This window comes from Benincasa hispida, chromosome 4, assembly GCF_009727055.1.
Source record: "Benincasa hispida cultivar B227 chromosome 4, ASM972705v1, whole genome shotgun sequence".
Taxonomy (NCBI): Eukaryota; Viridiplantae; Streptophyta; class Magnoliopsida; order Cucurbitales; family Cucurbitaceae; genus Benincasa; species Benincasa hispida.
In genome coordinates, this window is record NC_052352.1 from 183,748 (window position 1) to 211,372 (window position 27,625).

At 36.9% G+C, this 27,625-nt stretch overlaps 1 protein-coding gene across 1 annotated transcript in view; it reads left to right on the top strand.

Moving 5' to 3' along the window:
* The window catches only part of LOC120075625 (DNA gyrase subunit A, chloroplastic/mitochondrial), a 54,721-nt gene that overhangs the window by 15,760 nt on the left and 11,336 nt on the right, over window positions 1-27,625 (top strand). The window contains exons 11-23 of the mRNA XM_039029191.1: window positions 6,018-6,083; window positions 6,431-6,519; window positions 8,740-8,788; window positions 9,123-9,209; window positions 10,105-10,198; window positions 11,955-12,025; window positions 12,113-12,202; window positions 13,061-13,186; window positions 13,288-13,445; window positions 21,301-21,382; window positions 21,472-21,636; window positions 21,724-21,825; window positions 22,390-22,526. Of these exons, the coding sequence (XP_038885119.1) occupies window positions 6,018-6,083; window positions 6,431-6,519; window positions 8,740-8,788; window positions 9,123-9,209; window positions 10,105-10,198; window positions 11,955-12,025; window positions 12,113-12,202; window positions 13,061-13,186; window positions 13,288-13,445; window positions 21,301-21,382; window positions 21,472-21,636; window positions 21,724-21,825; window positions 22,390-22,526 (1,316 nt within the window). The remainder of the gene's footprint in view (window positions 1-6,017; window positions 6,084-6,430; window positions 6,520-8,739; window positions 8,789-9,122; window positions 9,210-10,104; window positions 10,199-11,954; window positions 12,026-12,112; window positions 12,203-13,060; window positions 13,187-13,287; window positions 13,446-21,300; window positions 21,383-21,471; window positions 21,637-21,723; window positions 21,826-22,389; window positions 22,527-27,625) is intronic.

The following is a 27,625-nucleotide window of genomic DNA, read 5'->3' on the forward strand; positions in this document are numbered from 1 at the left end:
GTTTCCACGTAATTGTGTGTTATTCTCTTCTCTACGCTTTTACTTTTAACATGGTATCAGAGCTAGGCGACGAAACCCTAGCCGCTATGGAAGAGAATCAAGCACAGTCATCTTTTGTAGATGGAACTTCGAGTTTTGACATGAAGACGACGATTCAAGCGGCTGTAAAAGAATGTTTTCAAGCAGCCTTACCGGATTTGCTTTCGGCCGTTCAACAACAGTCGATGGAGAGCCGTCGTTCGTGGGAGCTGCCGTGTCAGACAGGAGTTTCGATCGAGGACGAACAGACCGCAAACAGATCGATCCAACTGTTCTAGGTGATAGGGTGTTGCCGTTCGTGCCATCGGATTCCGCCGTGTTTCCTCAGACGTCTTCGCTGGTTGGGGTCGCGCCGATCGGCCAGCTTGCCTAAGATCCGGTCGAATTCTAGCGGGCTATGCCGAACACGAACGCAACGGTGATCGACAACGTGTTTGACACCTTTGCTGCTGGAGTCGATCGATCGTCCACGTCAAATGGGTCTGACCGACCTTCTGCGTCAAATGTGCTCGACCAACAGAAAGGGTTTCAACCATCGATCTACTACCCAACGGCGAGCCAGGCTGTCGGCAATCACCTCGAGTTGTCCAGTCGGCTGGGTACTTCACAGTTGCCGGCAACCTCCGTCCAGCTGGCGACTACCTTCCAGCCGGTGATGTCATTTCAACGGAAAGTAGCAAACCCGGTTCCAGCCACTTGTGGTTTGACCCATTACCCAGACGATGTGAGATAATGGTTGGCCTATCTGCAACAACAGATTTTAGATTTGGATATAATGTTTGGCACAAATCCCAATCCTGTTCAACCAGTTTATTCAGAGAACTCAGTAAACTCGTTCCCTGTTCTGCCGAATGTTTCTTTTTTATCTAGTTCAATGGGTAATTCTGTAGGACTTCTTGTGGGGGAAAAGTTAAATGGCCAGAATTATTTCTCCTGGTCCCAATCAATCCGAATGGCCTTGGAAGGGCGTCACAAATTTGGGTACCTGACAGGGGAAATTCCTAAACCAGCACTTGGCGATCCACAGGAACGAATCTGGAAAGGAGAAGACTCACTGTTTATGCTATGTTTTGGTGAATAGTATGGAGCCTCAAATAGGGAGACCGTTATTATATACTGCAACCGCCAAGGATATCTGAGAGGCAGCGCAAGATTTGTACTAAAAAAAACAGAATGCCTCTCGTCTATATACAGGTCCATGAATGCAAACAAGTATCCATAGATGTTACATCTTATTTTAACAAACTGTCAATGCTATGGCAAGAAATGGATTTGTGTCGAGAAATTGTCTGGAACTGTACACAAGATGGGGCCCAATACTTGAAAATTGAAGAGGCAAATCGTGTTTACGTGTTCTTGGTTGGATTAAACCCTAAATTCGATGGTGTTCATAGTGGAATATTGGGCCAATGCCCGACTCCTTCATTTAGAGAAGTCTGCTCTGAAATATGACTTGAAGAGGATCGGTCGTGTGCTATGAATAATTCCATTCCTACCATTGATGTAGCTGCCTTCGTTGCAAAGTCGTCCAGTGCTGATGACGATAAAAAACCCCACCTGTGTGTGAACATTGTAAAAAGCTTTGGCACACAAAGGACCAGTGTTGGAAATTGCACGGGAAGCCTCCAAACAGCAGATGACGACAGTCTCATGACAAATATAATACTAGTCATGCCCTGGTAAGTGACTCAGTAGATAAACAGACTCAGAAGCAATCTTTCGTTGACAGTAAGCACAACTTGAGTACGGTTGGGATGAGTGCAATTGCACAGTCAGGTAATTTCTCTTCATTTGGCTTGATTAATATAAATGGTAAAAAGCCATGGATTGTAGACTCAGGAGCCACAGATCATTTTACAAGTTCTTTAGAATTGTTTATGTCATATAACCCAAGTGCTGGTAATGAGCGTATTCACATTGCAGACGGGTCTTTTGCCCCTGCTGCAGGGAAAGGCAATATCTCTCCGTTTGACGGTTTAATTCTACGTGATACCTTATATGTGCCTAAAATATCGTATAATCTGTTGTCTGTCAGTAAAATAACAAGAGATTTGAAGTGTAAGGCAATTTTCTCACCTGATTCCGTTTTGTTTCAGGATTTGAAATCGGGGATGACGATTGGCACTGCCCGGCACGATGGGGGACTATACTTCCTTTCTGAAGAAGCTTCCTCTAGAGATTATCATCAAACTGGGTTTATGTCCTTAAATTTCTCTGTTTCTGAAAATAACTTTATGTTGTGGCATTTCCGTTTAGGACATCCTAATTTTCAATATATGAAGTATTTATTTCCGCATTTATTTCGCAATGTTAATACTTCTTCTTTAAATTGTGATGTGTGTATTCGTGCCAAACATCATCGTGTTTCTTTCCCGTCTCAGCCTTACAAACCCTCAAGTCCTTTTTTCCTTGTTCACAGTGATGTATGGGGTCCCTCATCAGTTACTACTTCTACTGGAAAACGGTGGTTTGTCACTTTTATAGATGATCATGGCCGCTTTACCCTGGATTTTCCTTACTGACAAATCTGAAGTGTCATCTATTTTTCAACAATTTTATACAACTGTCGAAACTTAGTTTAAAACAAAGATTGGGATTTTACGAAGTGATAATGGGCGAGAGTTTTTCAATGCATCCTTCAGGGATTTTCTTGTTTCTAAGGGTATTGTCCACTAGAGCTCGTGTGCTTACACTTCGCAAAAAAATGGAATAACTGAGCGTAAAAATTGTCATCTAGTTGAAGTAGCCCGGTCTCTTATGTTATCTGCCACTCTTTCGTCATATCTATGGGGAGATGCAGTTCACTGTTGCCCATTTCATTAATCGGATGCTTTCTTGTATTCTTAATCTTCATACTCCTTTAGAATTGTTTAAAGAGTCCTTTTCAACTACTCAATTGATCTATGATGTTCCTCTTCGGGTTTTTGGTTGTGTTGCTTTTGTTCACTCCCATGGTCCAAATTGCACAAAATTTACTCATCGTGCTCAGAAGTGTCTTTGTTGGATATCCACTCCATCAATGTGGATATAAATGCTATCACCCGTCATCTCGTAAGTATTATGTCTCCATGGATGTCACCTTCCTCGAGAATTAGTCATTTTTCCCTGTTAGTCATCTTCAAGGGGAGAACATGAATGAAGAGACTAACTTGTCATCTTATGCTATTCCCTTAGAGTCAGCTTCCATTCAAACCATGTCTAAACCTAGTTCTGAACATGATAGTCTGGTCCTTCCTACCAACCAAGTTCTTTGGAAAACTTACTATAGGAAGAATCTCAGGAAGGAAGTAGTGTAACCTGTCGAACCAGAACTGCCGGCTCCAGTGCAGGAGTCAGACCCACCATCAGGTCTAGGTACGCTCCTGTTGTTGAGGAATGGCGGGATTGATTGACCCAATACGTATATTCCTGAAATTAATGATGTTGATGTATGTAAGGAGACTGATGAAGGCAGACAAGACAAGGGAGAAGGAAGCAGTAATACTGAAAGAGTGATAGAAAGGGAAACTGTAGAGAATGAAATGATTCATGCTAATGATGATGTGGAGGATACTATTGAAGGTTTCTGATACACAGATAGTCGATCATGGTGAGGAGCCTGGAGAGGTGAAAGAACGTGATGCATCGCTTGATCTTCCTATAGCTCTGAGGAAAGGAACTCGTTCATGTACTAAATACCCTATGCATAGTTACATGACGTATAGTAATCTGGCATCTGAGTTCAAAGCATTCACAACTAGTTTGGACACTGAGGTGGTTCCAAATGACATAAGTGTTGCAATGAAAAAACCAGAATGACGGTATGCTGTTATGGAAGAAATAAGAGCTCTCGAGAAGAATGGAACTTGGGAACATGTGGCTTTTCCCGAAGGACACAAGATAGTTGGATGTAAATGTGTGTTTACTATAAAATACAAGTCAGATGGGACTATTGACCGGTACAAGGCTAGATTTGTTGCAAGAGGCTTTACTCAAACCTATGGAGTAGATTATTTTGAAACTTTTTCTCCCGTGGCTAAACTTAACACTATCCGAGTGCTCTTGTCAGTTGCTGTGAATAAAGATTGGCCTCTACACCAACTTGATGTTAAAAATGCTTTTTTGAATGGGGAACTTGAGGAGGAAGTCTATATGAGTCCCCCTCCTGGGTTCGAAAGTCAATTCAAGAACAAGGTGTGTAGATTGAGGAAGTCACTATACAAATTGAAACAGTGTCCAAGGGCCTGGTTTGACAGGTTCACAACTTCTGTGAAAGCACAGGGGTATGTTCAAGGACGTTCTGATCACACTCTTTTTATAAAAAGATTGACATCAGGGAAGATAGCTATTCTTATTGTCTACGTTGATGACATTGTTTTATCTGGGAATGATGATGCAGAGATCATGAGGCTCAAAACAGAAATGGCCCAAGAGTTTGAAACTAAAGACTTCGGGAAGTTAAGATGCTTCCTGGGAATGGAAGTGGCTTGCTCGAAAGAAGGTATATCAGTCTCTCAACGAAAATATACTCTGGACTTACTAAAAGAAACAGGCATGATTGGTTGTAAACTTGTTGACACACCAGTAGAGTACAATGCGAAGCTCAGTGATAAGAATGATAGAGTTCCTGTTAATAAAGAAAGGTATCGGCGGTTAGTCGGGAAGTTGATATACTTGTCTCACACAAGACTAGATATTTCTTATGCAGTAAGTGTTGTGAGTCAGTTTATGCAAGCTCCTTGTGAGGATCATACGACAGCGGTTGAACGTATCCTTCGGTATCTGAAAGGAACTCCTGGTAAAAGCCTAATGTTCAGAAAGACCGATAAACGATCTGTGGAAGCCTACACTGACTCTGACTGGATAGGGTCTGTGGTTGATAGAAAATCGACGTCTGGGTATTGTACGTTTGTCTGGGGTAATCTAGTCACCTGGAGAAGTAAGAAACAAGGAGTTGTTGCTAGAAGTAGTGCTGAGGTTGAGTATAGGGCCACGAGTCTAGGGATTTGTGAAGAAATTTGGTTGAAGAAGGTATTATCAGATCTCCAGCAAGATAATGAGCTTCCGATGAAATTGTTTTGTGACAATAAAGTTGCCATCAGTATTGCGAATGACCTAGTTCAACACGACAGAACTAAACACGTAGAGATAGACAGACATTTCATTAAGGAGAGGTTGGACAGTGGAAACATATGTATCCCTTATATTCCTTCGAATCAACAAGTTGTTGATGTACTTACAAAAGGGTTATTGAAACAAAGTTTTGATTATTGTGTAAGCAAGTTGGGCCTTGTCGATATTTATGCTCCAACTTGAGGGGGGGGGGAGTGTTGAAAATAGGGTTATTAACCTAGAGGCGTTTATATAATTGTGTAGACCCCTAAGGTTTCCTACTGCCTATTTATACAGTGTGCCTCTGTGTATTCAGTTTATCAATTTTAAAGATAATAATAAAAGTCTCCATATCGTAGTTTTTCTCCCTGTTCTAGGGTTTCCACGTAACTGTGTGTTATTCTCTTCTCTACGCTTTTACTTTTAACACATACAAAGGCTCCTATCCTAAGGATTTATAATAAACATCTCCAATGGGAGAAAAGAGAAGAAATAATGTAGAGGAAAATAGGGAATTCAATTTACTCCAAGATGGAGCAAGGAAGAGATCACTATAAAAGACGTGATAGGTTTTTTCTTTTGAACCAAAAGTCCATTTCTTTCAATCCAAACTGACCACAAAAAAGCACGAACAAGATTCTTCCAAAGGATCTCCTTCTTATTGAGAGAATGGTCCTAAAGGAGGAGATGAAGAAGAATGAACATTGGAAGACCACCAGCCAGTTTGGTCTTTCATTTTTAGAATGATAGCAACTAAATTTCTAAGTCAGCCACTGTGTGGTAGAAATTAAAATTTCCCTGGTCATGATGTATGCCACCATCTCTTGTTGACTTTAGTTTAATTTATTGTTTGATTAATATTTAAATGTCATTATTTTTATGAACAGACACTGGATGGTATAAGTGACATTAGGGACGAGAGTGATCGGTCTGGAATGCGGATTGTAATTGAGGTAAAATGATGTTGCATATTATAATTTTCTTATCATTATGACCTATTAAACTATCTTGCAACTTCTACTCAGAATGATAAACTCCTATATAGTTCTCGGCAACCCAACTTTTGTAAAATTGAACAATTGTTGAGATTACTCTCCTAGACACTCACAAATTACATTGTAATTGTTACACCAACAAAAAGTTTAAAAAAGGCCTTTGCATCTTAAAAATTGCAGGGAAGTTTAAGAGGAAAAAGTTGACTTCTATCAATTGCTATGTCATGTGAATATTTATTGTGCTAGATAATAAAGGGAGTGGACAATGCTAGTTAGATTGACAGGTTCTTTAATCTTCTTTACAGCTTAAGCGAGGAGCAGATCCATTAATTATTCAGAATAATCTATTTCGGCTTACATCTCTTCAGTCTAGTTTTAGCTGCAATATGGTGGGGTGAGTGGTTTGTCCTTACAGTTCAATTTTCAATGTCTTCTCATTGTAAGATATTTACTTCAATTGCTTTGCCAATTACTACTCCATCTAATGTGATTGCTTAATGAAAAATTTGTGTAGTTTTCATTCTGAAATTTGAATCAGTTTAATGCTTATCTCAAATTCTTTAAGTTAAGAGCATCAGATTCTTGTCATGATTCAGCAACAGCCTGGGCTCGTACAAAAAAAAGCTAGGATTTGATGCACAAAAGAATACAAAAGTATTTGTCAATTCAAATTATTTGCAAAATAAATATTATTCAACTTGCTAGGAATAAATAACTTTGATTTCTATTTAAAATGAAATCTCTTTTTTTATCTTCTTCTTTTTTTAATATGTAACATAACTTAATGAAAGATACGAAAGAAATAGAAAACGAACCAGAAAAACATATATCATAAGAAGAAAAGTCAACATAATATCTCGAAAAATAGGTAGGTCATTTGTGTGTTGGGTGGGAGATAAACCTTTGATATGGTCAGGGAGCTCTTGTTCTTTTTCCTTCGAATTGGGAGGCAACGGAGGTGGTTTCTCTTTTTTCTTTACTCGAGAGTCACCCCTTTAGAAGTGGGAGAAGGGATGTTAGATTTTGGAGCCCTAATCCCCACCTCTTTAGAAGTGGGAGAAGGGATGTTAGATTTTGGTGCCTAGTCCTTTAGAAGGGTTCATGGGCAAGTCTTTCTTATAATGTTTGGTTAACCTTTCTCCCTTAGGTGTGTTCATCTTTTCTGTGCTTTGGAGGATGAAAATTCCTCAGAAGGTGAGGTTCTTTACTTAGCGGGTCCTTCATGGCTGTGCTAATATGATGGATCAGCTTGCAAGGATATTACCTTCACTTATTGGGCCTTTTTGTTGTTTTCTTTGTTGGAAGTGGAAGAAGACTTGGACTGTATTCTCTGGGGGTGTGATTTTTTGAGTAGTGTTTGGGATCTTTTCTTCTAGACATTTGGTAGGACGGTTGTTAGTCATGCTAGTGCTGTGATCATTGAGTTCCTTCTCAATTTTCTGTTTGGTGAGAAGGGCCAAATCTTATGGATGGCGGGGGTGTGTGCGTGATCTTATGGGTTTTGAGCAGAATAGTAGGGTGTTTAGGGGAGTGGAGAGGGATCCTAGGGATATTTGGTCCCTTGCTGTTTCTTTGTGGGCTTATATTTCGAAGGCATTTTATAACTACTCTGTAGGCAGTTAAACACTATTTTGTATAGTTGGAGCTCCTTCTTGTAGGGAAGTTCCGTTTTTGTGGGCTTGTTCTTTTGTATGCCCGTGTGTTCTTTAATTTTTTTTCTCAACGAAAGTTGTGGTTTTCACAAAAAAAAAAAAGGAATCTAGAAAAATATGTCCAAGATGAAACATGGAAGCATTCAAACGGGTCAACCCAAGGAAGATTCTTTTCTTTTTTCAAAAAGTTCTAATCCTTTCCCACCACAATTATGACGAGAACTTTGTCCACATGAACCAACTAAAAGCTGATGAATGTTCAGGATAGAGAGATTATTGAGTGAAACTCAAGTCAACGGAAATGTAAACTTACTCGGCGTGAGATTTATGCTAGAAAACAACCAATGGGAGATTTCTCAAGAGCTCAACAAATTCTAATATCACCTCCCATGCATCAACAAATTCTAATATCACCTCCTATGCATCGCTGAATGTTACAGCAGGGAAAAAAATAATCCTCATTCCACATAAAGCTTTCCGACAATCATTTGTAGAGCTAATAAAATATTATCTAAATTCTCTTACAATAATAATTCTTTTAACCCTATTGTAGAGCTAACCAAACTTAGTTCTGTTACTATCTAAAGCTCATTAGTCTTCTTTCCCCTGAAATTTTTTGTCTAATAAGTTTGAAATTGGGATTTTTGTAAACTTCTGTAAATTGAGACTTCTTTAGTCACAAATTTGAATGAAATTCTTGTCTATTTTTCTACGTTGTTTACGGGGACATAGATTAATGATAATTTCTCGAATCACATAATTGAACCTTAATTTTTCTTCTGTATGATGCACTCTTCTTTAATGCTAATATGTGGATATAAGGTTTCTCTTACCATTAGGTTGTTCCTTTTGGCTTTCTATTGCATATACATATCTGCTTCTTATCAATATATGTATATATATCTTATAACGTCTCTTTTGAAACTCCCTTGCATGTAATGCAATTTTAAATTTGCGTGCAGTATCATTAATGGACAACCTAAACTGATGGGTCTGAAGGAATTGTTGCAGGTAAAGCTTCACATAATTCTTTTATTTCTGTCATTTTTTTAGTCTAAAAAAATTCGAGTATAAAAAGAAAACTTTGGCCCTCTGAATTGTTAGTAATAAAAGGTGTTATCCATATAATTTATCTTATGTCAAGCTAAATGCAGGAACTATAGGTGACTTGTGGTAGCTATTATTTATTATCTGTAATTTGTAGTGGGAGCTAGTCATTGAGTACATGTTTAGCTTGATTTTGGCATCATAATAAATAATAGCAAACTATATTTTTCTTTAATTTATGGTGGTTGAGATGAAGATAACTTATTTTCCTTTTTGTCTTAACTTGAGTAAATTCCAGGCATTTTTGGACTTTCGATGTTCTGTTGTAGAGAGACGTGCAAGGTTTAAGCTATCACAGGCACAAGAGAGAAGACACATCGTAGAGGTCTGTTACTGTTTCACACTTACCTGATGACATTGTCTGGGTATTGTCACAGGTTTCGAGGTAGTATGTTATGCAGAGGACATATCTTAAAGGTGTCTTTTTTTCTTTAATTGCTCCATTGTAGAATTAAGACCTAACCATTAATCAAGAGGTGATGGGAATGAGGGAATCCGTGAATACATAATATTCTAAAACAAATCTTAACAATTCATTGGGTAGGATGGCGGAAGGAACCCAAGACCAATCCAGTTATTAAGCAAGACTTTGCATAATGTCTTATTCTCTCATAATGATTTGGAGTCGAGGAAGGCTCCCTCTGAATTCCAAAATCAAAGATTCGCTGGTTAATTTGCTTCCCAGAAGCTTGTTCTTTGTTGTATAAAGAAAGTTCCCTTTTTTTTTTTTTTTAAAAAAAGTTTAAATTTAAATGCAGCAAGAACCTCGAAACATGTGGTCTTAGTTTATGTGCAATATGCAATTTTGGTGAAGATTGTTGTATCACAGGATTAAAATAACGCTGATTATTTCAATTATTGAGTTTAAATAAAGTGGAAAAATTGTTGGAATGTTTTGGAGAGCAAGTCTCGTCAGATCTGTAGTGTATTTCCTTTATTAATTTTATGTCAAACGTTAGGTTTATATTTCAAATAATTAAATTTCTTTTATTTCCCTCCTTATCCCTCTGCTTTTATGTTTCTTTCTAATGTATAGATTCTTATTCAAAGAAATCGTAACTTTCTATTATATTCGTGCCATTAACCTTTTTCTTTTAGTGTCACCATTTAGTAAATATTAACGAGAAATTGTCTCAGTTAGAAAGCATTATTTTGCTTTCAGAGGTTTTATTCTTCTCTCGGTTTTCTTGTAGTACTTGATATCATGGCTCTGTTTGTAGGGTATTGTTATCGGACTTGATAATTTGGATGGAGTTATTCATTTGATAAGGGAAGCTTCCAGCAATTCTATTGCATCTGCTAGTCTGAGGACTCGTATGTTTCTTGAAACTTCAAATTTCTTCAATTATTGCTTTTTCGGTAGGTGGCATTGCCCCTTGGTGTTTTTTTTTTAATGAGTCATGATTATCGTTAATTTTTATTAAACGGTAACAAAATTTTTCACTGAAACAATGAAAAGAGACTAATGCTAAAAAATACAACGACCTTCGAGATAAGAGAAATAAAGTAAAACAGAGGTAAATTTGATGCTGAGAAGCCACAACCATTTTTCATGGAAGGACTTACAGTGGAAGGAAATGGAAGGGCTAAGAAGCCATTATCATTCGATATTTAAACACGGAAGGATGATATCTGTAATGGAGAATATTACCCGTAAAACTTCTTTATATGTATATTTTTTTTATCCCCGATCATTTTTAATGTAGAAGCAAATTTGATACTAAGATGATTAAATGCGTCTTCATTCTTACGTAACTAATAAGATTTATACCATTTATGAACGTCACTTTGTGAGATGACCAACTACCGAGATTCCATTTAGGGAGAGCCTAATAGAAGATGCCTTTTGAAGTAGTAATAATAGGAGAAACCAACATTGACTCTCAATAAACTATTTCAAGACTTTCTTACTAGAGGACTTCCTAAAATGCTGAACTCTTGGAATCATAGGGCTCAAACAAACCAATATTCAAAAGGAACCTATTAGTTTACACTCGAGGAAAAAAAAAAAGATCAAGAATTTGAGGGGGATCAACTGATGTAGGAAGGGTCGAGAAACTCTTCAATAGGGATCCTTTGGAATTTTGGTCTCTCGTTCGTTTTCACGTTTCTATGCAGGCTTTGATTTCGAAGACTTTTTGTAACTATTCTACATGCATTATTTTGTTTAGTTGGAGTCCCTTGTAAAGAGAGCTTTTTTCGTGGGTTTATCTTTTGTATGCCCATGTATTTTTTTTTCCCTCAATGAAAGTTATTCTTTTCATAAAAGAAAAAAAATACAAATGAAACTAATGACTTACCTAGTGAAGTAATAAAAAGTTGCAGATGATGACGTGAATTCATTGATTGCTAAAAGAAAAGAATTGTGGACTAGCATTCAACTTCCTATACAAAATTACATCTCATAGAAGTTATTCTTTTCATAAAAGAAAAAAAAACGAATGAAATAATTACTTACCTAGTGAAGTAATAACAAGTTGCAGATGATGACCTGAATTCACTGATTGCTAAAAGAAAAGGATTGTGGACTAGCATTCAACGTCCTATACAAAATACATCTCATAAAAGTTATTCTCCTTTTTCTATGCTTTCACTAATAACAGGGGTCAACCATTCAACTCCTAACAACTAACTAGATAAAACAAGTGATAGAATTACAAGCAATTACAAATGTGCTCAACTAGATCATGAATCAATGAGGATAATGTATTTCACATCAACCAAATTATGAGCTTCCAATTGCTTTACCATTAGGGAAATTGTTTTAATTGGCGAAATTATTGAAAGTATTTTCAAATGCACTGGTATACACTGATAGACTACTATCATCTATGTCTACTATCATCTATAGTGATAGATGATAGTAGTCTATCCACTGATAGACAGTGAGTTTTTGCTATATTTGTAAATATTTTGATTCATTTCACTATATTTGAAAACAGCCCTTGTATTTATTATTTTCTATGACCTATTTTGGATCAAAATTGTATTTATAAATATTTTGATTGCCGGCTCCTTGTGATGTAAATTAGTCTGAAATTATTGCTGCTTCTTATTTTCCTTTCTGCAGAATTCAATCTTTCTGAAAAACAAGCTGAAGCTATATTGGACATTAACCTTAGGAGACTTACACACCTCGAGGTTTGAAGTGGTCATGCTAATCATGTTATTGTCTCCTGTGGCCTTTTTTGAATTGCATCAAATGAGTTATTTTGATCTCTTGTTCAGAGGAAGAAGTTTATTGATGAAAGTAAATCCTTAATGGAGAATATTTCCAAATTAGAGGAGCTGTTGTCTAGCAGGAAGAACATACTGCAGGTATGCCGCCTAATATAGACTTTAATTTCCTATTGGTGTTCATTTGGAGTTCCTTTTACTTTTTCTGATGTGGTATATAAGTTCACTTGAAGCAGTTGTAATGCCAGCTGGTTATCTTAATCTGTCCCATGGATTGTGTGTTATGAATGCAAACTCAGGTTGTTTCTTATGCTTATTTGTTTTGCAATGAGCAGTCTACTACAGTATTTTTTAATGCTTTCCTGGTGTTCCACTGCAGAAGAATCTAGGGAGCTTTGGCTATTATCAGTTTTTTAATTCTTGTTTGAGGCCAGTGAATTATTTTATTTAGGCACTTGTATCATTTGGGAAAGCTTTTTTCTTGTTAACCAATAACCTTATTGTCCATTTTCTTTTCCTGTACAAGTTTCCTTTCTGTTCTTTGTGGTTCTATAAATACTTAAATAGAATTATACAATGGTCTGTTTATGAGAAAAAAGTTAAATGATTAAATGAAACGAACGAAAGGGAGCTAAAGGGTATTTTATTGCATATTCTTTTAGTGGCAAACATCATTTGCATCGTTGCAAAACTGGATACAATAACTTTCATATACCTTCCAATTAATAAAGGATGGGAAATGTTACGTTATATTATGGACACATTTATGGTGACAGTGTGACTCAAGAGGCTAAACATCTAATTTGGTCCCTGATGATTTTAATCTTAATATTTTCCAACAACCGCCTCCCCTTCCTGACTTGTAATGCCTCTATCTACCATCCATACTACTTGCTCATCATTGTAGCTCTCTTCCATCTTTCAATTCATATGATACGCTTGTGGTTTTTATTATGGAGCGAGTTGATTCTCATCCTACCTCTTTTATTGAAATTCTAGTTAATAGAACAAGAAGCAATTGAGCTGAAAAACAAGTTTCCCAGCCCTAGGCGTTCAATTTTAGAAGACACTGATAGTGGTCAACTTGAAGACATCGATGTCATTCCAAATGAAGAGATGCTTTTGGTTAGTTGTAAAGTTCTTTGATATTTATTATATGACATTATCTTCCCTCATGGACTTTTTTAACCCAATTTGTGTAAACGTGTATAAATTATATCTCTCAGGCACTTAGTGAAAAAGGATACGTTAAGCGGATGAAACCCAGCACCTTCAATCTTCAGCATCGTGGAACAATTGGAAAATCTGTTGGAAAACTGAGAGTTAATGATGCAATGTCAGACTTTATTGTTTGTCGTGCACATGACCATGTTCTATACTTCAGGTATTTTTTATATGACTTTATTAAAAATTTGCATTTACTTAACTTAAAAATGGGAGTAGTGTTCGCATTTGGATGATAATTTACTGGTAAATCGGCATTCAAAGTTGGTAATTACCTGAAGATCATTGGTGCTCTTTTTCTGATCAGAAACGATTTCATTGATGAATGACATGATTCAAAAGGATTTAAAAGGGCCCTATTCATAGGGATTGCAAAATTGCCCTATCCAAAAGGTGTAACCTTTGAGGGAAAATAATCATTTACACCAAAGAGAACATTGAAAATGAACATTTCTAAGCCAACATGAGCATAGCTCAATTGGTAGAGTGCTCTACTATCAACCTCGAGGTTAGAGGTTCGATTCCTCCACCTCACACTTTAATTACAATACCTTTGTAAAAAAAAGAAAATGAATTTCTAATACAGCTTTTGAGGACTTGGACATGTCTTTGAAGACTTGCATTCCGCTCACTGCACGATTGATATTGGACCGAACATCTTTCGTGGCTTTGAAGGGGTGTTCGATAAAAGATATTCTGAGCCGATCATAACAGATTGTGGAGCCACAGTGGACCAACCAAAGGCACAAAAAATCTAAGCCCAAATATCTTCGATATAGTTGCAGTGGAACAAAAGATGATGAAGAGACTAATTGAATTCTTGACAGGTGAGCACTATTAAGGGGATAGGCAAGGGCATCGAATTTGAAGTCTGTCAATAGCAATGAGGCGTGAGTGGAAGCTTCCATATGTTTTTGTATAAAATAGATCGAGCTGTTAGCAAAGATTTTGTTGAAAAAATACCACTCTTGCCATATGCTTAATTGGAAACCCTTTCTTTAGAGGGTCGCTTTTAGTGGCTTGTTTTTTTATATGCCCATATCTTTTCATTTTTTCTTAATGAAAATTGATTTTTCTATTTAAAAAAAACCACTCTTGCCAAGCTGCCAAATCCAACAATCTCATTGATCAGTAAGGTGGATGCTAGGTGACACGGTCATGCTTGTCCAGGGCCTGTTGCCCATGGCCGCATGCCCGATCCAACCCCCTTCTAGCATACTTTCATATCTTGTATTGTATTAGCTTAGTTAGCTTGCTTTCTTTACATTTTCATTGTAAGTGCCCACTCGCCCTTTTGCATATGCAAGAGAGCCAGCTTGCTTTCTTACGAAAACCTTTTCTCCAAACCCGTTTTCTAAAACCGTTTTCCCTAAAACGGGGGTGGAGGTTGCGAGAGGCGCTCGGTGTGCCACCGGCAGTCCGTATTCGAGTTGGCTGACTTGTTCGTGAGCGGGAACAAGTGCCGCACAATCGCTAAGAGAAGCTTCCGAAAGAGCGATTGTGACACTAGGGATGATCTTAATTAAACGAGCCCATATGATGATTTCATCATCTTTTATATGCCTTCTGAATTTTAAAGACCACGATTCATTCACATTGTCCCCCATGTCAGCAATGGATGCTTCCTTCATTTCAGCAATAGCATAAACTAGGAGAACTGCATTTGAAGAGAGACGGACCATCCCAATGATAATTCCAAAAGGCATTGGAAGACCCTTTCCCACTTTGATTTGAATATTGCTGTAATTAAGATCCTTCAGCTTCATGATGCGACTCCATGGACTTTTAGAGGAGGTTTGTTGATAGATGGAAGGGTTTTGGTCAAAGTGACAAGACCCATACTTAGCCTTGATGAATCTCCTCAAATTGCCCGTCTCATGCTTAAAACGTCCAATCCATTTGGCTAAGAGAGAGTCGTTGCAGATTCTAATTTCCACAATGTTGAGACTACCCTCATCCATAGGATACTTGAATGTTCTAACGAAGGAGGTTTGATGTGGAACTATTTCTGCTTCCAGTCCATAGAAACTTTCTAAAGCATCTTTCGATATCATATGCCACTTTGGAAGGAAGAGGAGCTGAAAACAAGGGTAAGTAATAAATAGGTAGATTAGAAAGGGTGGAATTCAAAAGAGTAAGCCTACACCTTTGGTTCAATCTTGTTCATGATGGGCTGCCAAAAGGACGGAGAGGTTAGTTTTCAATAGAGAAGTAAGTCCCAGATGGCCAATAACCCACCTTCTATTCATATTTAGCTACCCTTATACATTTCCTGCTGATCTTGCAAGTGAAAAATGGTAATTTGCATATCGACGAGAATCTATGGGTGGTTTCAGGTCGACACATATTTCCCATTGATTCATAATCCTTATTATCTTAAATTTAGTATGTCATTACTTGTCATTTGTGTAATGTGCAACACCTTCTTTTTGGTCCGTGTTTTTGGAACTTTCATCTATTTAAATATAGGCTAAATTATATAAAATGCCATTTAACTCTGACACAAGGTATTTACGATTTTCATCCATATATTAACAATATGGGTCTTTTTGAACTTTTAAAAATTTAGGGGTATTATTGAAACTTTTGAAAGTTCAAAGACATTTTTAAAACAAAATACAAACATTTTCCATCCAACTAGTGGCAAGAGTATTTTTTTTAAACTTTTTTTCAAAGGTTTAAGGGTTTTATTGAAAATTTTGAAAGTTTTGATACAAAGTACAAAATTATGTAATTTTTTTCTTTTCATGTTATTTGTTTGTTTTGGGATTTTATTTTCTCTTATTAACCATTGGTCTAGTTCAAGGTACCCTTGGGATTGTACTGTTTAAGTTTACTGTTTCTTCTTTTTGTTTCCTGTATTTTGAACATTAGTCTATTTTCATTATATCAATGAAAAGTTTTGTTTCCTTTAAAAAAAAGAAAAAAACTATCTTAAGTCTTTTTAACATTTTTATCCTACTAGGCCAGGTTATTAAAATGTGCTATTTGATTCCATCGTATGTCCAACTTTTTTTGAGTTTACAGGTCAACCATGAAAATTCTGTAATTTGCTCTTTTCAATATCCTGAAGAGAAAAGTTCGTTATCCTCCAACAAAATTTCTTCTAGGACCGTTTATCAATGTATTAGTTCTCTATCATTTTATTACAAAAAAACTTCTGTCTATTATCTTAGTTTGTCAATTTATTTAATTAGATTTTTTTTCCTTGTTTTCTTGTGCTGAAAAATATTAATTTCTCTTATTTCTTCTTTGGAGGAAAGGGTTTCTTAAATCGAACACCCCATTACAAATATGGAAAAAAAATGTAGGAAATATAATACGATAAATACAATGGAGAATTTCACAAAAAAGAGAATAATCAACACTCCCCTTCAAGCTGGTTTGAAGATATCATTCATGGCCAACTTGCCAATCAAATTATTGAATTGCCACTTTGGAAGGTAGGGGATGCATATTATTCTTGCATCAATCTTCTCCTTTATGAAATATTTATCAACTTCAATATGTTTTGTCCTATCACGAAGGACTGGATTGTGGACAATGGAAATTGCTGATTTGTTATCACAATAAATGTGTATGGGTATTGTCTGAGAGAATTTCAATTCTTCCAATACTTTTCTTATCCATATGCCCTCACAAATACCATGAGCTAATGCCCTAAATTTTGCTTCAGCACTACTTCTTGCAACCACACTTTGTTTTTTATTTCGCCAAGTAACTAGATTTCCTCCAACAAAAGGGCAATAACCCAAAGTGGATCTTTTATCAGTTGTGCTGCCTGCTCAATCAACATCAATGTAAACCTCAACATGTAGGTGGTCATGCTTCTTAAATAATATACATTTTCTTGGAGAACCTTTCAAATATCTCAAAATTCTATAAACTGCTTCAAAGTGAATTGGCCCGGGAGCATGCATGAACTGATTTACCATGCTAACTGTAAAAACGATGTCAAGTTATGTGTGATAGAGGTATATGAGTCTCCCCACAAGTTTGGTACTTTTTTTTTTCTTTTACTTCTTTTTCAGTTGCAACTACTAATTTTAAATTTTGCTTAGTGGGAGTTTTTGCTATCTTGCAACAAAGTAAACCTGTCTCGTTCGATAGGTCAAGAATATACTTCCTTTGGTTGACAAGAATGTCGCTTTTGGACCTGGAAAACTCCATGCCAAGAAAATTCTTTAAGGTTCCTAGGTCTTTGATTGGGAAATCATTAACAAGTTTTTTCTTCAAGATACTCAGTCCTGTCTCATCATTACCTGTAAGTATGATATCATCAACATACACTATCAAAACAACAACCTTGCCATTTTCTAGTATGTTTATAGAACATAGTATGATCAACTTGACTTTGACTGAATCCATAGCTCGTGGCTACCTTTCAAAACATTCAAACCATGCTCTAGGAGATTGTTTAAGGCCATATGATGATTTCTTTAATTCGCACACTTTATTAACTCCAAGATCCACCTCAAAATCACGTGGCAAGTTCATAAACACCTCTTCAATTTTCCCATTGAGAAAGACATTCTTAACATCTAGTTGATACAGAGGCCAATCAAAATTGACTACAATAAAAAACAGGATTCTGATAGAATTAGTTTTAGCAATTGGAGCAAATGTTTCTTGATAATCAACTCCATAGGTCTGAGTGAACCCCTTGGCAACCAATCTGGCCTTGTACCTTTCAATACTGTCATCAGCTTTACACTTTACATTGAACACCCATTTGCATCCCACAATTTTCTTATCTTTTGGTAGTTCAACTATGTCCAATTTGCAATTTTGTTTTAGCGCATTAATCTCTTTTATCACTTATAATTTCCAATTCGAATCATTTAAGCCTTCTGTATATTCCTTGGAACAAATAGGTTGGTTATTTTGGATGTGATGGCTTTATGAAAGTAAGACAATCTATGATAAGAAAGATAGTTCGCAATGAGATATTTGGTACATTTACGAGTACCTTTCCTATGGGCTATTGGAATATCAAGATTAGAGACATTAGGTAAAGGATTATGAGAAGATGAAGAACTAGGAGGAATAGGAGTGGAGTGTCTAATACCTGGAGCTTTAGGATCATCATCGGAGCATTAGATTGGTCCTGCAATAAGTCAATTGTCTAACCTTGATCTCTTTGAGTCAAGTTTCTTCTAGTATAAATCTGAAGTTTAGGTTTTCGATTTCTAGTATAATCCCACACTTGGCATTGAAGGACTAGAATTCGTTATTTCGGAACCAATGATGTTTCAGAGAGGTGAAGTATTCCAAAAATTATCTTCAAGGTTAGATGTCTCCCTCTGAAGAGAAATTATGGTAAAAAGTGGTTGATTTTTCAAAAAAGACATCCATACTCTGAAAATACTTGGTCAAAGGATCAAAACATTTGTAAACCTTCTTATGAGAGACAACCTACAAAAATGCATTTAATGGCTCGAGGATTAAGCTTAGTTCGAGAAAGGGTAGGAGTAAGGATATAAGCAGTACACCTAAATAATTTTATTGGTAAACCAGAAAACAGTTGGGCATCAGGTAAAAGCTCTTTGAAGTGACTTAGAGAAGTTTTAAAATTCAAACCCTTAGACGACTTTTGATTGATCAAGTATGCAACTGTAAGAATTGCATCACCCCACAAATACTTTGGAACATTCATAAAAAAACATAAGAGCACGAGCAACTTCAAGTAAGTGTATTTTTCCGCTCAGCTATGCCATTCTGCTGATGAGTGTCGCGTCACATAGCTTGATGAAAAATATCATTCTCTTGTAAAAAATTGGTTAATTGTTCAGTGAAAAATTCAGTGTTGTTATGAGAGTGAAGAATACGACTTTTAGTTTGAAATGAGTTTCAATCATATTGAAAAACAGAACAAAAATCTCTTTGAACTCTGACTTTTTTTTGTTAACAAATAGAGCCAAGTTAAACGAGTGTGATCATTTATAATGGTAACAAACCATCGCTTATCACTATGAGTCAAAACTTTAGATGGATCTAAGACATCTGTATGAATTAAGGAAAAATGTGATGAAGCCTTGTAATGTTTAGGCAAATAAGTGGATTGATGATGTTTTGGCAAAAATGCAACTTTCACAATGAAAAATTGAACAATCAAATCCTTTAAATAAATCGGGAAACAAATACTATAAATAGAAGAAGTTTGGATGCCCTAATCTACGATGCCAAAGCATGATAGTTTCTTTAATAGAAGGAGAACAAACACTAATTAAGTCCTAGATTTTTTTATGACTAGCTGAAACTTCATCAAAGTAATAGAGACCATCAATCACCCTAGCACGTCCAATCATCCCCCGAGTCTTGATCCTGAAAGATACAATAAGTTTCACAAAAGATAACACGATAGTAGCATCCTTAGAGATTTTACTAACAGATAATAAATTGCAAGCTAATTTTGGAACATGAAGAGCAAAACATAATGTAAGTTTTGTAGTCAAAGGAATAGTTCCTTTTCCTGCAATTGAGGTGAAGCTATCATCGACAATGCGAATTTTTTATTACAATACATGAGAGAATATGATTCAAATAAACAAGAAGAATTGATCATATGATCATAGGCTCCGGAATCTATAATCCACAGAGATGAATCGAGGCAAGAGAGAGCTTGAGGACAAGTACCTGATTGTGCCAAGGAAATATTAGGATTACCAGATGATGAATTGGTCTTTAGCAACTTCAAAATTTGATCAATTCTCTTTAGTAAATGGGCTGGAGTCAACAACATTAGCACTAGAGGTATGTTGATGGGAATTCCTCTCACCTTGCTTAGAACTTTTCCAATTTGCAGGTTTTTTATGAAGTTTCCAACAAGTTTCACGCATATGTCGAGGTTTATTGCAATGGTCGTACCAGACATGACTTTTCATGTGGCTTGTTGGATTGATCAGACGCCTTCAGTTTAGTATTTTCAGTCACCAACACAGAGCATTCAAATGAATCAATAGTATTTTTTGCCAATTATAACATTCATGCGGCTTTCTTCCCTGCGAACTTTAGAAAAACATCGTTAATAGTTGGAAAAGTAGTTTTCCCAAGTATCCTACCTCTAACTTCATCAAACTCAACATTGAGACCGACTAGGAATTTGTAAATGCGACCATCTTCAACAGTTTTCCTATAGTGCTTTTGGTCCTCTTTAGACTTCCACTCATACCTATCAAAGAGGTCAAGGTCTTGCCAAATTCTTTTTAGGGAGTGAAAGTATTGTGTAACTGAGTTACCTCCTTTTCGTATATCATCCAATTTAAGATTCAACTCAAACACCTGTGACTTGTTGCCCAAATCAAAATACATCCGAGTCACACTATCTCATAATTCCTTGGTTGTAGAGTAACACATATAATTACATTCACAAGCCACGTTGTAACCATGGAGTTTTCCGTGTCCCACCCAGCAAATGAAGGGTCATCTGGGTTGGGGGCGGTTGTTTCTCCAGTAATGTAATCAATCTTTCCTTGTCCACGAATATACATCCGAACACTTTGGGATCAATGAAGAAAATTATCCCCATTAAGTCGAATGGTGGTTATTTGGATAGTGGAATCGTTGGAATGGATGTGATTGTTGATGACTTTAGTGATAGGTGTCTTAGTGTCTGACATATTGCTAAAAAAACGAAGAATCCCCCTCCAAAAAAAAAAAAAAATTAGCTTTGAGAAAAAATACCACACAGTGGCTAAACAAACCAATAGTTAGACACTGGCGGCAAGTGGTGAACGGTGATGCAGACTAGATTGGCCAGTGGAGATAACTTGTTGACGAGAGTTGATACCCTAAAAACGCGACAAATTGAGGCGGCCTATAAAATAGAAGAACATCTTGTAGAAGAATACTCCATTACAAATAAGGAAAAAAATAAAATACAAAAAATATAATACATTAAAAATGGAGGATTTCACAAAAAAATGAAATAATTAACATCTTGTATAGTCTTCTTCAATTGTATTGCCTTCTGTTTAAATATCATGTAATGTTAATGGAGAAGCTACTGTGCGTAGTGATAAAGGAATAGTCTATTCAGCTCGTGCCTATAAAATTCCAGAATGTGGCCGAACTGCTACTGGCACTCCATTAGTTCAGGTATTCATAGTTTCACTTTCCTTCATTGAAAACTTCAAAAGTAGTTGATTGCTTTAAGTTTGATCGATCTTCTTTTGTGATCGAGCTAGATCCTATCTTTATCAGATGGAGAGAGAATAACCTCCATAATCCCTGTGAGTGAATTCGATGGCGAACAGTTTCTACTAATGCTCACGGCAAATGGTTACATCAAGAAAGTATCTTTGAACTTCTTTTCAGCAATCAGAACAACTGGAATTATAGCCATTCAATTGGTTTGTTCCCTTAGTGGTGCTTTGATCTTGCCTTCTTAGTTTTATTCTTAACCGAATACCTATCAAGCCTTATGAACTATTTTGCAGGTGAGTGGTGATGAGCTAAAATGGGTCTGCTGTTGCACAAATGACAATCTTGTGGCAATGGCTTCTCAGAATGGAATGGTCATTTTAAGTTCTTGTGATATTGTAAGTCATTGCATGCAACTCCTGGGCTCTCGCCCCTAGGCTATAATTTTATGGCTTTGTTTTGTTTTTTATAATATATCAGTGTTTCTTAACTGAACACGACTGATTCCAATGGTTCAGCTGAAACAAAGTTCATTCAGACTGTTTTCTTATTTCTATTTTTTTTCTAAAAAAAGAAACAGAATAAGAGATCTTATTCAAGAAAGAATGCAAACAACAATACAACCTGGATGCCCCCTTCTTTCAACAAAAAGCCAAATGAAAGGCCAACAATCTAAACTCTAGAAGCGTGGGACCACATGACTCTGGCCTTGGCCTTGAACCACTATCGTGAAAGTATTTCTGGGACTTACTCCTCCAGCTTGTTTTAGCAGCACCACACCATTCAAAACTATTTACAAATAAAATTCGAATCTTGTTGGCAAAACTACATAGTCTACATTGAATAAAGAGATTGGAGAAGGATTCCACATTTCAATTACACAACACACAGGACTGGAAGAACGCATGCCAAAATTACATTGTTTACCATGTGACATTCTTGCACTTGCTTTTATTTCACAGATCCGCTCACAAGGCAGAAACACCAGGGGTGCAGTGGCCATGAGACTAAAAGCTGGGGATAAGATGGCAAGCATGGATATAATTCCAGCTGCTGTGTGGAATGATTTAGAAAAGATGCCAACAACTCCACGTGGCAGGTAAATATTTTATTGTGCCATATTAATTGAGATATTTAATTTATATCAATTTTTTATGGTAGTTTCTTTTAAGGTGCAACGGAACCGTTTTAGAGACAAGTGAAAATGGTTACAAAATAACCCAAAATCTATATTTGGTTTACAAGAAGCCCCTCAATTCAAGATAATCTGATAACTAGAATAGTTACATAAAGAACATGACAAAGTTCATTGTGAAGAAGCTTGAAACTTAGACAGGTCGGCTATTCGTAAAATGCCCTTGAATTGGCTTTGAAATTTCGATAGTTCGTTCTTGTTGATTGAACTGCAGTATTGTAACATTTGTAAGTGACCAATAGAGGACCTCAATTATTTTTTGTCTTGTAGTTGTGATTATGCATGGACAATATAGATGTGTTTATTTCAGAACTTTGGCATCAGTGTATTTCGGCCTCAAGTTTTTCAGTTCTATGTTCAACTGGAGTCATTGCATCATTCATCCTTTAGTAAAAATATGTATATGTATGTGTGTGTACATATATATTTTCTAGTTAGCAAATATTTATGCTTTATTTCTAGAGCGGGGAGAAAAATTTAGTGTGTTTAAATGGATGGAGCGGTCTAGGGAGAAAATTTGGTTCCTTATTAGGTTCCATACCTACCTTTTGGCTTTATCGTATGAGTACTTTTGTAATTGTTTGTTAGGTTTCATCTTTAATTTGGCTCATTTGGGGTTTGGATTTTATGTATGCTCCTTGCATTCTTTCATTCTCTCTCTCTCTAATGATAGCTCAGTTTTATATCCGAAAAGAAAAAAAGGAAAGTCAAAAGTTCATTGCGGCTAGTGAAAAAGTAAAGAGATTTAGAGGAAATGAATTCAAACAAATTGTGGGCCTACATAGAATCTAAAGGTCCAACAAGTTTCCTTGACAACTAAAGGTAGGTCAAGATGGGTTTTCTAGAGGTGTAATCGATTCAGCTCGGCGTTGAACCGCTAGAATTATTGAGGAAATTGAAGAACCAAACCAAATTGCCTAAAGAATATTGATCAATCTGCGTTGAACCGATTTCTAATAGGTTAATCGGTTTGGTCTACCTAGTTCACATCTGTTTAATCTGTGGCTTGGTGGTATTGGTCTCCAAGCGGGCCACTAGCTCACTTTGTGCTAGTGGGCCAACCCAAAAGAGAGTTTACGAACTTTGCCGCACAAGTGTTAAGTAAATTATCTCAGAATATAATAGTTTGTGTTTCCATAGATCGAACACACGAACTGTCATTTCCAACCTCATAACCTTGCCACTGATGCTGCCTATCTCAGATGTTATTGAATCGATTTTTATTGTAAATATAAATATTCGGCTATAGTTATTCTTGGTCCACCTAATATGAAACCCGAAATTGACCAATTATAATCGGGTTTTTTTTGGGATAAGAAACACTTCATTGATGAATGAAATATCCAAAGAGTACAATAAGGAGATACACCAAAGATAATAGAAGATGCCCATACAAAAGGGAGCAATACAACTGAGAAAGATGTAAAGTGTACGAGATGAAAGGAAGATGTACAACCAAAAGATTATTAAGAACAAAAGAAGAATGCCCCAAAAGGAACCAGAACTCACACATCCTTACACAAGAAACGATTATGGAGAAATAAAGTTGATGACGACCCTTCTCCGATCAATGCCTTTTCTTTTTTATCAAAAGATGTAAAGCTTTCAAGATTTCGAAGCTCTCTCAGCCCTTTTTTCTTTGTTGTTTGTCGGTTCAATTGCTTATGAGCTAGGATTGCCTTAATGCGAAGTTCAAGTTCTCTAAACTTGGTGTTAATGCCATCTAATGAGGAGACTCAAAACTTCTATAGAGGAATTAAATCATACCAGTCATCGCCCAGATGTTCATGAAGAGAGTGAGGCGAATGTGGCATGGGGTTGGAAAGATAGGCATCAAATGGAATAGCAATGATGGTTGTGGAATGTTTAGTACCTGGTCGGAAAACCGTTTTTAAGGTACTAGAGGGTGGTCCATAGCTATTGTAGTTGATTGAGGAAGCTCCCATGTTATGATTGGTAGGGTAATTCAAAGATGGTGGAGGGTAAGGAGCTTTCAAAGAGGAAGAATCAGTGTTGTTGGTGAAGGTTAAGAAGGAAGCCACATTGTTGCAGGTTGGATAAGTTGAGGGAGTTGACCATGGCTTTCCATGGATTTCTATCAAGATAATTGGCCATTGATAAAAGAGGATTAGTTTTTCTAGAATTCTACGAAAGGGGTATCCTAAACTCTTCGGTTGCGGAAACTTTTGTGTGCCTTATCCCTAAAAAGGAAAATATGAGTAGGGTTAAGGATTTTAGGCCGATTAGTCTTATCATGAGTTTGTACAAAATTAATTGGCAGATTTGGGTGTGGGGTTGCACACGAAACGTTAGGTTTCCTTTCCTCGTTAATGGGAGCCCTAGAGGTAAGGTGGTGGCTATGGAAGGTCCTCTCTCTCCTTTCCTTTTCCTTCTTGTGGTGTACGTTTTGAGTAGTTTGGTTAGCAAGTGCGTGGAAGGTAATGTTATTAAGCCTTTTGAGGTGGGGGAGGGCAAAGTTCCCCTTTCCCATCTTCAATTTGCAAATGACATGCTCTTCTTCTGCTTGGTTAAGGATAGCTTGTTCCTCATGTTGAACCATATTCTTACTTTCTTTGAAGAAATGTCGGATTAAACATTAATAGGGCTAAGTGTAGTATCATGGGAATGAATTGCGAGGATTCTAAGCTTAGGAGATGGGTTGGGTGTGATATTTGCAGTCTTCTCTCTTTCTCTTGGTAGTAACCCCAAGTCTGCCTCTTGCTGGGACCTTTTGGTGGATAAAATAAAAAAAAATGTTTGCCTCTCGGATGAAAAGCTTTTTTTCTAAAGTTGGTAGGCTAATTCTGATGAAGTCTGTTCTGAGTGGCATTTATGTTTACTTCTTCCTTTTTAAGGCTCTTAGTCGGGTGTAAGCTCTTGGAGAGGCAGATGCGAGACTTCCTTTGGTAAGGGGAGGGTGAGGAGAAAGGTAAAGGATCGTATTTGGTCAGATGGGAGACTATTGATACTCTGGGTGGATTGAATATTGTGAATCTTAGGTTTCACAACAAATCTCTTTTAGCCAAATGGTTATGGCACTTTTCCTCTACGTCTAACTCTCTCTGGCGTCGGGACATCTCGAAAGAGCTCTCTTCTTTTGCTTCTTTTGCTTCTTTTGCTTCATGGGTCTGTCATGGGGAGGGGAGAGAAACTTACTTTTTGGGAGAATCATTGGGTGGGGGAGAGTCTTTTTTGTATCACGTTTCCTTGGTTATATCATTTATCGTCTCTCAAAAATCATTGTGGCAGACTTTCTTGTGTGATTTGGGAGCTTGTGTTTCTTTTCCTTTGGCTTTTGTCATTCTCTTACCAATAGGGAAGCTTCGGAGGTGTCCATCCTTCTTACTTTGCTTGATGGTCACCCTTTTAGGTTGGGGAGAAGGGATGTTAAGAGTCTGGAGCCCTAGTCCTTTGAAGAGGTTTCATGCAAGTCTTTCTTTCATTATTTGGTTGATCATTTCCTCTTAGGCGAGTCTGTCTTTTCGGTGGTTTAGAAGATTAAGATTCTTAGGAAGGTGAGGTTCTTTAGTTGGTAGATTCTCCATGGCCGTTTGTGAAGGAGGGGGGCAGGGTAGAATCGGATGGGAGAGATAATGGAAATGGAGTTGTAGCTTTCGGATGGGAGAGATGGAGAGATGATGGGGAAGAGTAGGAGGCTTGTTTGAGGGATCAGTTGGGAGGGCTGAAAGATGTGCTTGGGGAGATGAAATGGCCGAGGGGTTTATGACTAAGGGTAGAGAGGAAAATTGGTGGGAAAGAGTTTGTGGAGAAAATGTGGGAAGGGAAGTTTGGATAGCTTGGACAATTGGTGGAGTGTTAGAATGATTTGAGGAGAGTGGTTGCTTGTGAGAGGCAAAAAGTAATGATGTGACTGCTGATGGGGTAGGAGGTGGGTGGTCAGTTGATGCTGACGGCCCATCAGTGTGCAGCATTGGAGAGAAAACAGATTGGGCAACTTGGGAAGTGTGATCATTGGTCAAAGGATGGAGCGCGTCAGACAAAAAGGTAGGACAACCAGCTTTCCACACTCTCCCATTGTTTGGTGCCTCGGCTAAATATTAAGGAAGGACAGAAACATGCTTAAGTCCATTGGGTATTGCAGGAGCAGTGGTTGCAATCCATTGGGTAAAGTAGATGGAGCAGTGGTTTCATTGAGCAAGTGACTGTTTTCAGCCTTTTCCTTGGTGGGTGAGAGGGAGGTGCACCTTCGATTGATTGTGTCCTCCATGCGATCAATCTCATGTGCCAGCAAGGGGAGATGACCATGTTTAATTAAGCCCCACGATCAATCTCATGGACCCCTGCCTTTGCCCCAAATTTTTTCAATTGTTAATTTAATATATATATATATATATAAATTACTAAAATAGTAGCTGGTTTTAGTTAATTTTTTTTTTAATTTTAATTTTCTAATAAATGAATTTAATTTCTATTAAATGTATATATAAAAAGAACTAAAATATTTTTTTTAATTATTAATTTAAACAAATACTTAATTTACAATTTCCATTAATTAATATATTTTTTATTTATTAATTTTATTTTTTATATTAATATTGATACTAACTTCTTATACAAAATTTACAATTTCAATGTAAATACTAAATTTAGTTAATTTTAAATAATAAAAATAATAAAATAAAAAGCAAGAATTTTTCCTTGCAGAACCCGTATCCCCGAATGGGGATTCCTCAACCCCTCAAAACGGGAAATGGGCGAGGACGAGGATGGAGAGTGCATTCCCTAGTTGTGTGGAAGTGCAAAGGATCGGATGTTACCAATTTTAAATTCTAATCAATGGAAGTTTTTGCTAACTTGCAACCAAGTAAACCTGTCTTGTTCAGTAGATCAAGAATATACTTCCTTTGGTTGACCAGAATGCCACTTTTGGACCTGGCAAACTCCATGCCTAGGAAATATTTTATGGTTCCCAAGTCCTTGATTTGGAAATTATTAGCTAGTTTTTTTCTTCAAGATATTTAGTCCTGTCTCACTTGTAAGTA